The sequence below is a fragment of the Belonocnema kinseyi genome, chromosome 10, assembly GCF_010883055.1.
Source record: "Belonocnema kinseyi isolate 2016_QV_RU_SX_M_011 chromosome 10, B_treatae_v1, whole genome shotgun sequence".
NCBI classification, from domain to species: Eukaryota; Metazoa; Arthropoda; class Insecta; order Hymenoptera; family Cynipidae; genus Belonocnema; species Belonocnema kinseyi.
The window spans coordinates 65,019,976-65,034,487 of NC_046666.1; the positions used below are offsets into that span (position 1 = coordinate 65,019,976).

Here is a 14,512-nt window from a genome sequence, read left to right on the forward strand (position 1 = left end):
TGAAACTTTAAAGGCGCGAAATATGAAAATACCCCTGTATAATGGCTTCTGCCCTGCTGTTATGCAATTCGGGTAGCATTCAACTCGCCATATATGTAAGCCACAGCGTGTCCACCCTGTACATATAAACTTGAAACCAAACAATTCAGAATATTTTATCAGAGTTGTGCGAATTTATAAATAAATATAAATTAAATTGGACAAATAAAATTTTCCCCTGCACAGGTTTCTACGCAGGAATCTTTGTAATACCCTGTGTCATTTTATACATGGAAATTATTCCTGTATACAGGTTCCCGTATAAGAAACTCTAAAGTACCTGGGTAAGATCCCATGTCAGCCATTTCACGATGACCAGGAAACTGTATAGGAACCTACACAAGATCTTTGTCACTTTTACTTGAAGGAGTCATACGTTAGAACCCCCATAGGAACCCTCATAGGATCATGTACAGATTCTTGCAAAGATCCTATGTAGGATTCTGTAAAGGAGCCTATAAAGGAATTTTACCTGGGAAGCAAAGAAACAAAATTAGAAGACTCATATTGACACTTTTTAATTTTTTCCAGGAGAATGAGTATACGGTGCAGGCGGTGGACCTGGTGGCGGATTGTCCGCTGCCGGTAGTGACACCGCCGACGACGCCGTCTTCCTCAAGAACGCCCAGGCCTTTGACACCCGAGGCTTCTTCAAAGAGCATGGGTCAAAGATCCAGCTCCCTCTTACGCCCGAAGATCTCGTTGACGTGGGTCCTTCGTGGTCAACAGCAGCCTGGAAATACAACTTCCAACAATGTCAGCTCCATCAATCGAAGTCCTGATCGAGAAAGTCTGTCTTTGGAAGCGAAGGAAAGGTCCTTTAGAAGAAGCGTCAAGAGTGTCAAAAGTGTTAAAAGCGTCAAGAGTGTTAAGAGCATTAAAAGTGCTAAAACAGGAAAAGAGAAAGATAGGGGCAAGGAGAACATCGGGAATCCTGATAGTGAAATAAGTCATACTGTACTCCAAAGGATCGAAAAGGACCTAATCGAAAAGGTAAAAATAGGTATAAGTAATAATTTCCTCGGAAAAATAAAGTCAAGTTTTCGTAAAAAGTAACACTGAAGTACCAAATTTTCTTATGTCTAAAATAGGATAACAGTAAACTAAATTACCAAAAAAATTGAATCCATGTTTCCTGTTTCAGCTGGCATTTTTAATGAAAGAACTATTAAGGGGGGTTCCTACTTTGTTGGCCCGAAATCGGGCTGTTTTTTTGGGAATATTTTTTGAGGAAAGTATAAAAGATAGAAGGCTAAAATTTTCCACAATTGTTTGTCCATATTTATTGTAGCACTAAAAAATTTGTCGGGCCGTTACATAAAAAGGGGGAGGGGGGACCCATCAATGGCGGGTGGTCGGCGTCGACTTTTCCCGCTGGTGGAAGATCTGTGCGCCGTAGAAAAAATCTGAAACAAAAAATCAACATATTTTCTTAATCTATACACTATAACGCATAAAGTAGACTAGACTGAAGAAAAAAGAGTGAAAAATGAGGAAGTTATGAGATTTTGAAAACAAAAATTGATTTTTTCACTTTTTTTTGCTACTAATTATTTTTTTAAACAAACAATTCTTAATGTTTTTTGATGATTGTAGTCTACTTTGTGCGGACACCTTCTGAGAATATGTCAAAAAATTTTCATAGCGATTGCTCAATTTTTGCGCCTTGTGGGACTTCCACCAACACGGAAAACGTGGTTTTGAGAAAAACGCAAAAAATTATGTTGAACTTTAGCTATATAATTACACTTATTCATTATTTCGTATGTTTTCGGGGTCGATAATTTCAAATCTGCCATCAAATTTGCAAAATTTATTTGTTTAAACAATTTTTTAAAACAAATTACAATTTTTCAATGATGCATATGCTTTCCATAGCTTTCGATATCACTGATTTCAAATCTGGTACTATTTTTGCAATAAAAAATTATTGAAACAATTTATTTAATAAAAACTATTGCAAAATTACTTTTTTCCAAGATTAATATGGCTTTCATAGTTCAAGCGGTCAGATATCACGAATTTGACATCAGATTTACAACAATCATTTGTTTAAATAAAGTTCAGAAAATGAGAGTACTTACGCCTAGTCAGCTATTCCAGGTCCATACAAGCCACCTTCCTCATTCACGTGAAAAACAAGCCTAAAATCGGAACCAGTTTTGCCGCCGCAGAGCACCCGGCCGCTGCAGCCCAGCGCGTTTGACACCGCTCTATTCAACGGTCCATAACTTTCGAAATTTTGATCTTTTGACTTGAAATTTTCCAGGTATATTTTTGAAACATATATCTATCCGAAAATGCAAAAAGAAAGGAAAAAAAGATTTTTTTGGCCCAACAAAGTAGGAACCCCCCTTAAAATATCCCTTTTAATAAAAAAAAAATGTGACAAGCCGTTATTCATCTTTCAAAAAAGTTCAAAAACAGTCTCATAGTGGAAAATTTTGTTCGAATAACGTTTTTAGAAATTCTTTAAAAAATGAACATTAGTGATTTGATTGCACAAGTATTGCACCTAAATACAGATTTCATACACTGTCCCCTATTACCCTTTTTCCCTACTTTTGCGTTTTTTTTTTTTTTTGAAAATTAACTTTCTTGTTGAGAATTCATATTTTAGGTTAAAATTTCATATTTACGGTTAAAAATTCAACTAGTGTTATTATACCATTAAGCGATGTCCCATCGGGGAAGAGTGACTTACTCGTTGAGTGAAAGGAAAGAGTAATGTGGGGAAGGGGGTATAGATTTGTAGATTGATCTAGAATTCTCGTGTTGTTTTTTTAAACTACCACTCTTCATATTGGTCAACGCCCCTTCATAAAGCAATTTCTTGCTTTCTTCAAAATCGTTTTGCATTTTCTTATCTTCTACTGATTTGATTTTATCTTTAATTTCCTTGCCTAGTAGTTTTACTTTCCTCTTTTTGTATCTGTAATCATTTTTAAGTATATTTCTCTCCTCATAAACTATTTTGTGGAAAATTAGTTCTTTTTTTTATTTAAAAATTCAACTGAAATTATTTTGATATAATTTCAACTATTTGGTTGAAAGTGAACTTTTTGGTTCAAAATTCATTATTTCGCGTAAAAAATTCAATTGTTTTGAATAGGCAACTTTGGACTTTAAAAGTAAACAGTTTGTTAAAAATGTTTTTTTTTCTGTTCACCAAAAAATCTTTTTTTATCTTGAAACCCCACCTCTTTCGTTGAACATGCATCTCTTTTGGTTGAAAATTAATCTTTGTTGGTTGATATTTAAACTATTTTGTTGAAAATAGAATATATTTCCACTTGAAATCTTAAGCGCTCCATATTGAGTGCAATATGGTAAATATATATATATATATATTTAATGTATTCCCCTATATCCGTGAAAAATCACGCTTTATCCCCTTATAGGGTAAAGGGGCTTACATTTCTGACGTTCCCCAAAATGATTCAAGATTTGCGGGATGACCTGTTACGAAGAAAGAGAGGGGTGGAAAGTGTTCAAGATAGCGTGACACTAATAGGGTTTGAAAAACATTTCAAAGAAATGAATAGGGATTTTTCTAGTACTTTTTTCCTAAACAAAATTGAAAGAGTGTTACTATGGTGAAAAATTAAAACGTGCAAAAATTTTATATTCAATTTAAGTGGGACTTTTTTCGTAGTGTAATGCGGCTAAGCGGGACATGTAGAGTAAAGCTGTATACGCGATTTTTCATTTAATGAAAGTAGGAATAGGAAGCCATGAAATGCAAATATTTCGTGCACTCCGTTCTACTGTGTCTCCACCAATTTTTCAGCCAGAAAAAACAATATAATTTGCAAAATTCAAGATGTCATTCTATTCTCAAAAAACGGATACCTTTTTTTTGCAGCCAATCGAGAAGGAAAGACTGAACGGAACTTTAGAAACTACGATAGACCCTAAGTTAGAGAAGCATCCGGAAATTTTGTCTATAGAAAAGGACGTGAAAGAAAAGGTAAAAAGAGCAATTTCAGAACCAACTCTCGTTCCCCGAGAGTCCGCTTTGACGCCAAGTGAACGTGATAAACACAGGCACCGAAAAACAAAACGACCTCATAAAACTAGACCACCTAGTAGGTTCGGATACGAAATTGCTGATCTCGATTCCTTTCTAACAAAGGTAAATTTTACCAAAATTAACCAGGTTCAATTATTTACGAAAATTTCCAGTTATTTTTTGTACTTATTATTTTCGTACACCATTCAAATTCAAATTCGAAATTCTTGAAAATAAAAAAAAAAAGACAATCCAAGGATCCAATTTGACCAACACTCTCTCAAATGTCTCCATTCAAATTAAAAAAAAAATAATACTAAAAGAAGAGTAAAGAAAAAGAAGGCATTCCCCAAATCCGTTTCTTTCATTTTTTTTAACACAATAAAAGAATACTTTTAAAAATCTACTAACACTTCAGGGTCTCTTGGGGAGAACATCCTAATTTCCTCACGGGTTTTTGTTTGAAAATGAACTTTTTTTGTTAAAATTCAACTATTTTGTACAAAATTCATTTTTATTTTTGCTTAAAAATTTAACTGTTTTGTTGAAAGTTCATATTTTAGGGTTGAAAATTTGACTGTTTACTATAGAATTTTCCTTTTGGTGTAAAAATTTATCTCTTTCAGTGTAACTTTTTGGTTTAAAATAAATTTCTTATAGTTGAGGATACATCTATTTTGTTCAGAATACTTTTTTGGTTTAAATATCAACAATTTCAGTTTTTGTTGCGAATTTATCTTTTTCATTAAATTCTACTTTTTTATCCAGAATTAAAATCTTTTCTTAGCTGAGATATTAATTATGAATTTTTTTATTAAGAATTAATCTTTGTTGATTAAAAATGTAACTACTTGGTTGAAAGTTATATTTCTTTATTAAAAATTAATTTTTTTGTTGAAGATTCATCATTTCAGTTTAAAATTCAACTAGATATTTTGTTGAAAATTCGAGCCTTTTTCTTTAAAGTTCAAGTATTTGGTAGTAAGTGCAATTGTTTGGTTGAAAAACTAAATGCCCTTTAAAAAATTCGTCTTTTTGGATTGAAGATTCGACTATTGAATGAAAAATGCAATTGTTTGTGCTTGAAGTTAATTCTTTTTTGTTTGAACATTCGACCATTTGATTGAAAATTCGTCTTTACCGGTTTACAAGTTAATTTATATTTATTTAATAATGCAATATATTTCAACACTGAGTCTTAAGTGTTCCATATTGAATTAAGTGTGGTACATTAATTCTATAATAAACAGAAATTAAATTTATTCTGCTATTATTCTTATATTTTCGTGAAAAATCATATGCTCTCCCCGTTTTTTGTTTTATTTTTGGTGTTTATAAACAGAAGTCAAAATTGTTTGTTCATTGTGATTAAACAAAATATAAATAAAAAAAAACGAAACGAAAAGAAAGAAGGGGATTTGAAATTGCTTTCTTTTTCTCGACTCTTTTTTTATTTATTTACTTTTTGACTTCTTTTTTCCTCTTTTTTTATTTTCGTTCTTTCTAACTTATTTTTCTTTCCTCTTGGATTTTCATCATCTCCAAGAATTTCATAAATACAAATAATTTCTTACATAAAAAATGATCATAACATAATTACAGGCTTCCATAGAAAGACCGGCGAATATTCCAGTGGTCTTGTCGTTTCCTTCCGTTCTTTATCAGACCCAAGGGGGAACTCAGGATGAGGTGGGTCTTCCCCTGGGAACGGTGGTAAACGCTGTCTTCAAAAACCAAGCTTGGCTATACGTTCAAACTCCTCATGGTCAAGAAGGCTACGTCGGTTATGCTGCTTGCTTACCACTAGGAACTTTACCACAGCCAACTCATGGTCCTTGTTGGGAAGACTCCACTGATGTTTTCCCCAGACCACTAGGCAAGTATTTTTACATCCTCAGGCCTGACTTTCGAAAAAGTAGTCAAAATAGCCCCACGTTCATTCAAAAAGTAGCAAAAAATAACCCAGACTTTTAAAGAAGCAACAACAAGTGGAATATTTATTAAATTCATTTTTTTACATTAAAAATGAGGCTAAGTGTCATGCACATTCTCATCGAGCGCTGCGCTCGCAAATTTGAGCGCACCTGGGGCGCGCGACTGTTTGCGCGCTTTATCGAGCTCGATAAAGTATTTACCTCGCACTATGCGCTCGATTTTTCTGCATAGACACTTTAAAACTAAAGGTGAAAATATCGACAACAGTAATTTGGTGATTGTGAATTCTCTTTTGTTAAAGCTCCTTCGTCTTTAACGAACACATTCTCATCACGTATCTCGTGCTTCGCACTCGAGTTTATCCCTGAAATTTTATATCATTCCCATAAATGCATATTATTCGAATTCGTAGCTTGCATTGGTATTAAAACAGATAAAGTTTCATTGTCCCGTATAAACTGAATTTGCTCATTTCCAAAGTTTTCTTTATGATTTGAACTTTACACATACGGTCTACTGAGCAGCCTTACCGTTTTTTAACTTCTAAATTATGTATACATTTATATACACTCGCACACACTCACACACACACACACACATACATACATATATATATATATTTTTTTTTTTAAATGCATTATTATATTTGAGAATATTTGAAATACTGTGAAAATGTTGCATGAAAAAATGTAACTTTTGGATTTTCCATTATTTTTCATGCTGTCAAATTTAATTTTTGATTTATCAAGAAAATTTAAAAGGTTGTCATGATAATCTTCTAGGACATTTAGAAATCAAACTTTTTCTTCTCTTGCCATTTTTTCATATAGTCCGTTAATTGGCTTAAAAGGTTCATTTTCTTGTTTTTTGATATTTTGTAAATGCAACTATAATAATTTTTTTGTTTATGAAAAAAGTTATTAGATAAATTGTTTGAATTTTTAAATACTATGAATGACCGTACAAAGAATTCTTGAATTTTGAAAAAATGATGTCAAAAATTAAAATTTTTTCGAATGTACAATTTTTGGGTATTCAACCTGTACCGCATTTTGCACATTTTGGCCGAAAAATGTAAATTTGGGATTTTTCATTATTTTGTATGCTGTCAAAATTTGAATTTTTTTATTTTTCAAGAAAATTCAAAAAGTTATTATGATAATCTTCTAGGGAATTCAAAAAGCAACATTTTTCTTCTCTTGACTTTTTTTCATATCGTGCGTTATTTGGCATAAAATGTTGATTTTCGTGTGTCTTTTGGAAGTTTGTAAATGCTATAACTCCGGTAATTTTCGATTTTTTAAAAAGTCATTAGAATAAATTGTTCGATTTTTTGAATACTATGAATATGAATAACCGCACAGAGAATTTTTGAATTTTGAAAAGTGTTCTCAAAAATATTCAAAATGTGCCCACTTTTTGAAGTTTCATCCAAAACGGCTGGCTAACGAACTTGACCTTTAGTTTAGGACACTAAACGAGCGTATCAAAGGGCAATCTAATAGATTAATTTTTTCGAAAGTTATCGTGTTCACCGAGATAGACATACAGACAGGCATACAGACATACAGACATACACATTCGTAAAACCCTGTTTTTCGGATTCAAGGGGTCTCAAAACTTGGACATTTGACAAAAAGTGGGTGGACAAAAAGTCAAATTTTACACAAATTGAATACCTTCTCTGATGAGAATGTAAAAAAGTAGTCATTTTTATTCATAACTGACCAGACTCTATGCCGACCAAGAACTGGGAAATGAGTGCATTAAAAAATGGGAGATTTAAAGTATCGGATAAATTTGTTAAAATATTTTTAATTTCACAGCATTTGAAAACTTTTCTCTAAAACAAATATAAACTTTTGAAACTAGATAAATTGTTAGAGGAAAATAATGAAAATGGTAAATTCGCGGGAGAAAATTATTCACAAAAAAATACATTACGAACTACTTAGAGAAATGATTAAATTCATGAAACTCGTGCAAAAAAAAGTAGCACAGTCTGAGAGTAATAGTCTTGCACACAAAAAAAAACTTGTTTATCAACTCTCCACACTTCCACTTGATTGGAATTTTATTTTTGAATTCTGGCAAAAAATAAAGATTCCGAAAACAAACATAAAATTATTATTTCTAATAAAACTGTTGCAGGAAATATGACGGACACCGAAAAACTGAGGGACAGCAAGTCCGAATGTGGAACTCGCGGAAGGACGGCTCGAGTTAGACGGGGTTCGAGAGATGCAGTTTCAACATGCGGAGAACGCAGCGTCGATCGACTCTATTTGAGAGCAGCTGCAAATGCTAAAACAAAAGGGTCCCGTCACATTTTGCTCGTCATCAGAAATGATTTCGAGGGTCAGGGAGTCAACGCCATCAGCGTAATAAAAGGTGATGTCGTAGCTCTACTCAGTGATCACGTCAAAGATTGGTTTTGGGTAAGATCACGGGATGGCAGAGAAGGTTTCATCCCTGCAGTTATTGCCGGCCATGGTTTCTTGTGATATTTCAATTTTACTAGAGTTCGAGTCAGAATTTCAAATATACCTAAACTAAACATTAGAAAAAGTCAATTATATTTTTTAATCTATTCAAATAGGGTGATATTGAAATTCAGCGTAAAAAATGTAGAATGAATGGAAATCCTAGACAAAATGAAAATCTTAAAGTAAATTATTTAGATCAAGTTTTGTATATTTGTAAAAAGAATTTCTGTCCATTGCATGAAATGTACTGCGTGTTAATATATTTATTAAAAAGATATTATATAAAGAGTGTGTTGTTGATGAATCCTAAGAACCTTTTTAATGTACCTTATTTTCTTATATTAAGCGAACCTTAACACGAGTTCGCGGTAATTGAAATTTGTACAAACGTCGAGATGATTACTGGAACCTGCTACGCTTAAAAGTTTATCCTGGTAAACTATACTGTACACTGTGCTGCTGGAAATTGGTACTTTGGCTAAAATTTCTCCTTGATAGTTTAGGTGGTAAACGTGGGACATTGCACCACCGGTGATTATTCTTTCCTCGTAGATGCTCGATACATGGATGCCTTGATCGGGCAGATCGAAAATTGTTGCTGCTTCCATGGTTCTCATGTTCCATAAGGTTAATTTCGGCCCACCACCACAGAGCTGTTAATAGATTATGATTATAGTGATTACGTTAAATATAAGAGCTGTATTATAAATATAAATAAAATGTATGACCAAATTAATTAAACTATATACAGTCGACGCTACTTACCTTGCCGCTTCTCCTAACTCTCGGTCGAGCTCTTTCCCCACCACGACCGTTACGGCTCGCCATCCGAAAATTGTTCCTCTCGCTATTTACGTTGCCGTCAATGGTTTAGGTCTTTTAAGGCGATTTTAAAGCGCAAAAAGTCATTATATGCTTTGTTAATGAGGCTTATAAAAGAATTTCGAAATCATAATATTTATGTCTTATGATAATTTCCTTGTCACATGAGATAACCTCAAGTATGGCAAATTTAATCGAAGGTTTATCAATAATTCATGAATGATAACCTATATTTGAGTTTATTCCGAGAGAAAACAATGTGATCACAATTTTTTGGAACCAAATGTGAGATAATTACTTGCACAATATATATTCTGAAAATCGAACTGTCACTGTTTGTAAACACTGATCTGCACGCGGCAACGTACGTAGCGAGCGAAACAATTCGCATCAAGCACCACGCATCAAGATTAGACTCGAGAGTGGGGGAACATCATTTCCATAAAAATTACTCCCCTACGGTCCCATCCGCGGCAAGGTAAATAGCGTCGACTAGGAAATCAAAAGAGGGAAATGGGATCATCTTTTCAAGAAAAACCAAAAAAAATAGAGGAAAGATTACAAATTTATTTTGACTTGTAGAAAAGAAGAAACAATATTTCTATAAAACTTATATATTTTTAAACAACGAGCGTCCACATATTATGTGGCGCTATTTTAAGTCAGTTTTCAACTCTTCCTCTTAGGACCAGGGTGTCTACTCAAATTCTAGGGAAAAAATCCTTGACAATCGACTTGGAATATTGTTTTTCCCCTCAGTTTTCATGAATTTAACGCTCAAATGGTACACTGTTGCGAATTCGTACCCGAAGTTTTATCATTTTATTGGTATTTACGCAAACACAACTGGAGCGGATTATCCCCACATATATTAAATATATATGTTAAACATGCGTGATATATGCTTGCTGTTTATTATATGTTCAATATATTAAATGTTTAATATTAACATTGCAAACAAATCAATTCGCACAGTGTACTGTTTACGTATGCTGGGTTGGAGAGTACCGTTTGAGGGTTAATTGATATTTTTAATTTAGAAAGCTTTGACAAATTACATTACAAGATAAAATTAATGTGGATGCTCATTAAGTTCAGTTTAAATCGCTTCAAATTCCTAAATTTGCAAATAAAAAGTATTTCATTTTCAACAAAGGATGATTTTTTAATCAAATAGTGGCATTTTTAACAAAAAAATTAATTTTCTATCAGAAACAATTTTTTTTCAACAAATTACATGAATTCTCAAACAAATAGTTGAATTTTCTTCTAAAAAAGATAAATTGTCAACAAAAAAAGGAATGGTTAAAATTTCAGTGAAGAAAATTTATTTATCACAAAAAAATGCAACCAAGGTGATGAATTTTCAACTGAAATGACGAATCTTTAACTAAAATATTGCATTTATAACCGTAAAGATCAATTTTCAAAAAATAACATTAATTTGTTCCAAAAATACGAATTTTCAATAAAACACATGAATTTTAAATTAAAAAAGATAAACTGTCAATTAAAAATTAAATAGTTTTCAGTTAAAAAAACAGACATCTAACCCAAGATATGAATTTTTAACGAAAATGAAGGAATATTTAAGTGGCATAGTTAAATTTTAAATTAAAAAAATTAATTTTAAACAAAACAAAAACTAATTTTCAACGGTACAGACACCCGACTGTTATAATAATTTTCGACATTTCGTTGAATACCCATTTAAAGTCTTATGTAACACTGAAACTGACCCCCCTTTAAGGTGATATAACAAGATGCGAAAAAAATGTTGTTAAATAAACCATTTATATATGTTTAAATTCATTTTCTCATTTAAAAATTCCATGATTAATAATAAAATCGTGATACTTCTATGTATAATTAATTTCTTTCCAATATTTGTCATTTCACCCCTACTACAACATCAATAATTTAAATGTTTGAACTCAGTCAAATAAACATTTGTAAATTTTGTTTTAGTAAGATTAGGAAATAAAATGTTCGACTGCTCAACCCTACGCCTATACAAATTTAAAATTCAAGTTGCTCGATTTTGAAATTCTGACTTTAAACTGTTTAAATTAGAACATTTAACTTTGCAGTTGATCAACTTGGAATATTCGATTTTTTAATTAGTTATTTCACTTTGTACATGTCATTTAAAAAGTTTTCACCTCTAATACTTTTTTTTAATTACTATATATTATATTATTTAACTGTTCCAATTTTATACTGGATAACAACTGCTGCCTCCAGTTTTAACATTTTCAACATGTTTCTGCAACAAGTTCTTTTTTAAGAGTGTTAAGATACATTGAGTTTTTTATTTTGTTCTTCATTCATTTATAAATAATTTATTTAAGTGCTTTAATATTATACAGATGCATTTTATTATTTTCATAGGCGCACCTAGAGCTATATATCTTGTTCTATATTATAGTTGTAATAAAAAATGTAATTTCAATTATAAAGCTTGATTAATAAAATATTTAATTTAAAAAAAGTAAAATAATTATGTATGTTTGAAAAAAAATTAATTTTCACTATACGCGCGTCAGGATATTCTAGTATTCAACAGAATAATTTTGTAATTGTATAGCAAACAATATATATTTAAAAAGGGGGGGGGGGATGCAGAGAAATAGGGGAATGGCTATGATCCCTGTAATTAAAATTTAATAACTCGAGACTCTACCATTTTTCAAAAATCTATTAGAAAATCAATTAAGGATCTTCTAGGTATATCGTCAAGTACAAAATTACTTAGTCATTACCTTGATTTATAAAAATGACAGAAGAAGGCTCAGTAATTATTGCAACAAATCTCAGAAGAGAACCCTAAATGTAAATTATAAAAAATATTTAAGGTCATAATTGTTTATTTAAATGTAGTTATTTGCATAAATGTGTTTTTTCTTCTGCTTTAGGTAAAAGTCATCATTTTCATTAATTTTAATTTACAAAATCTCAATCTATTCCTTGAAAGATTATTTACATTTCTATTCGTAATTAATAGAAAACATTTTAGAAAACTGATTTAATTCGAAAAATTACTAAGAATAATTGTACGTATTATTTATAAATAAAATAATTCCAACGAAATAGTGATAAATATAATTGTGAAGAACTTTTCAAGGAATAGAATGAACTTTTGTAAATTAAAATTTAATAAAAACTACGACTTTTGCCTAAATGGGAAGAACAAACAAAAATATGCAAATAATTATATTTAATCAAACAATTACGAGCTCAGCTATTTGTTTACTATTTACGCTAATAGTTTCTTTTCTAAAATTTGTTGCAAGAATCAATGGACCTTTGTTTGTTAATTTTATCAATCAAGTTAAAGATTAAGTAATTTTGATGTTTACTGTATACCTAATTTCATTAAGTTATGATTTTTTAAAATAATTTTGAAGATTGCAACCCTTCAATCAAGTTTTTAGATATTTTTACTTACGGTTTAACTTATGAAAATTACATACCAGCCAATCTTCCGTAAAATCTACTGTACCAATCCATTTGCCCAATTTTGGCCTGGCTACTTTCTCAGCTAAATGAGGTTGTAAAATATTCGTATTTTCTCTCTTCCGCAGATCCCACAATCTCACGGTTCCATCCTCACTACCAGATGCTAATTGTCCCCCCCTAAAATACCATATAATATTGTTAGAAACAAATTTTATAAACAAAAATCACAAAATGCGTATCAGGTTAGTTCTTAGTTATACTTGGTGGGAAAAAAAATTATTTGCTCTCACTGCTTGTTTTGTTCGAATACCCAAAAATCTGGATTCAAAATTTAAACCAAACAAGTTAATATTACCTCGTGGATTAATGACCATAAAGTTTAACATTGATTTAATGTGGGAAAAAGGCAGCTTTTTATTAATCTACAAATTAAAAGCGATGGTATGTCAAAGTTAATTGTTTTTTCAATCGAGTACCAAGCTAAAGAAAACATTTTAAATGTCAAGCATATTTCTACATTTTTTATTATCGATTATAACCTTTTTCAATCGCATATAATCCTATGTCGATCAGAAATTATTTCCCGTTAAGTGAAAGGTTAAAAAGTACCATTATCTTATCAATCTGTTCAGAATACTCAGCTTTAAATGGATTTAAGTTTCTAAATTAAATTTAAAAAAAAAACTTAAAAAACATATGAATTTCTTTGATCCTTTCTATGAACAAATTTTAATTTTATACCTAGAAATAATAATTTGATATTAAGTTAATACAAAAAAAAATGTAACCATCATATCCAAAACTAAAGAACATACGTAGAAAATTCTTGAAGCAAATTGCACATTTTTGACTTCTAAAAATAGTGCTTAAATATATGAAAAATTAGATTAAATTAGATGCACGACGAGGGCGAAACAATAATACCAATTGCGTGAAACAAAAGTTTATTTTTTAATAACTTAAAAAATATATTTTTTTATACCGTCAGTGTATTTGAACATTATTCTTTATTTTTTAAAAGCTATTCAATTAAATAATGAAATACATTTTTTTAATGTAATTATTTCATTCTTTAATTAAATAACTTTAAAAGAATATAAAATAATATCCAGATATACTTCTGATTAAAAATTCTTTTTATCCAAGTTGTAAAAAAAATTAAGTTTCGAAAGACGTAAACATTTATTTTAATGAATGACGTTCATATTAAACATCATTAAACACAACAGAGCAAAAAATTGCACAATTAGGTAATTTTCAAACAAATTAAGAAAATTGTTTAATTTTCAACCTGGCTGATGAATTTTCAACTAAAGCAATGAATCTTCAACTAAAAATAGTTGAATTTTCAACAACAAAGAATTAATTTGTACTAAAAAGGATGAATTGTCAATCAAAACTTAAATAATAAATTTTAGGTTCAAAAAATAATGTTAATGAATAAGTTAAATTTTCAGTAAACAAAATTATTTTTCACACAAAAAAAAAATAAATTTCAAAGAAATAGTTACATTTCCAAAAATAATCAATCTTTAACTAGAATCATTGAATTTTTCAATAATTAGATATTAGATATTACATTTTTATTCAAAAAATAAATGTTTAACCAAAGAGATTAATTTTTGTCTAAAATTATGAGATATTCAACTGGAATGATAGTACATATATTTACAATTCCATCCTTAGTCTAACTTAACTACTACTTATATTCTACTCTTTCGCATTACGTAGGATAAACAATAGTAACAGTAGTGATATT

General features: G+C 30.6%; 2 protein-coding genes across 8 annotated transcripts in view; one reads left to right on the forward strand and one right to left on the reverse strand.

Annotated features, from left to right (window-relative positions):
• Nucleotides 1-8,735, forward strand: part of LOC117181704 — a 176,966-nt gene extending 168,231 nt beyond the window's left edge. For all 7 annotated transcript variants that reach the window (XM_033374637.1, XM_033374638.1, XM_033374636.1 and 4 more), the window contains 4 exons: nucleotides 571-1,032; nucleotides 3,905-4,174; nucleotides 5,654-5,927; nucleotides 8,138-8,735. In XM_033374637.1, the coding sequence (XP_033230528.1) occupies nucleotides 571-1,032; nucleotides 3,905-4,174; nucleotides 5,654-5,927; nucleotides 8,138-8,490 (1,359 nt within the window). In that variant the 3' untranslated portion in view covers nucleotides 8,491-8,735. The remainder of the gene's footprint in view (nucleotides 1-570; nucleotides 1,033-3,904; nucleotides 4,175-5,653; nucleotides 5,928-8,137) is intronic.
• LOC117181706 (THO complex subunit 6) overlaps nucleotides 8,669-14,512 on the reverse strand; it is a 19,515-nt gene continuing 13,671 nt past the window's right edge. Inside the window, exons 4-5 of the mRNA XM_033374644.1 lie at nucleotides 12,768-12,930; nucleotides 8,669-9,125 (exon numbers count right to left, since the gene is read on the reverse strand). Coding sequence (XP_033230535.1) covers nucleotides 8,814-9,125; nucleotides 12,768-12,930 — 475 coding nt within the window. The 3' untranslated portion in view covers nucleotides 8,669-8,813. The remainder of the gene's footprint in view (nucleotides 9,126-12,767; nucleotides 12,931-14,512) is intronic.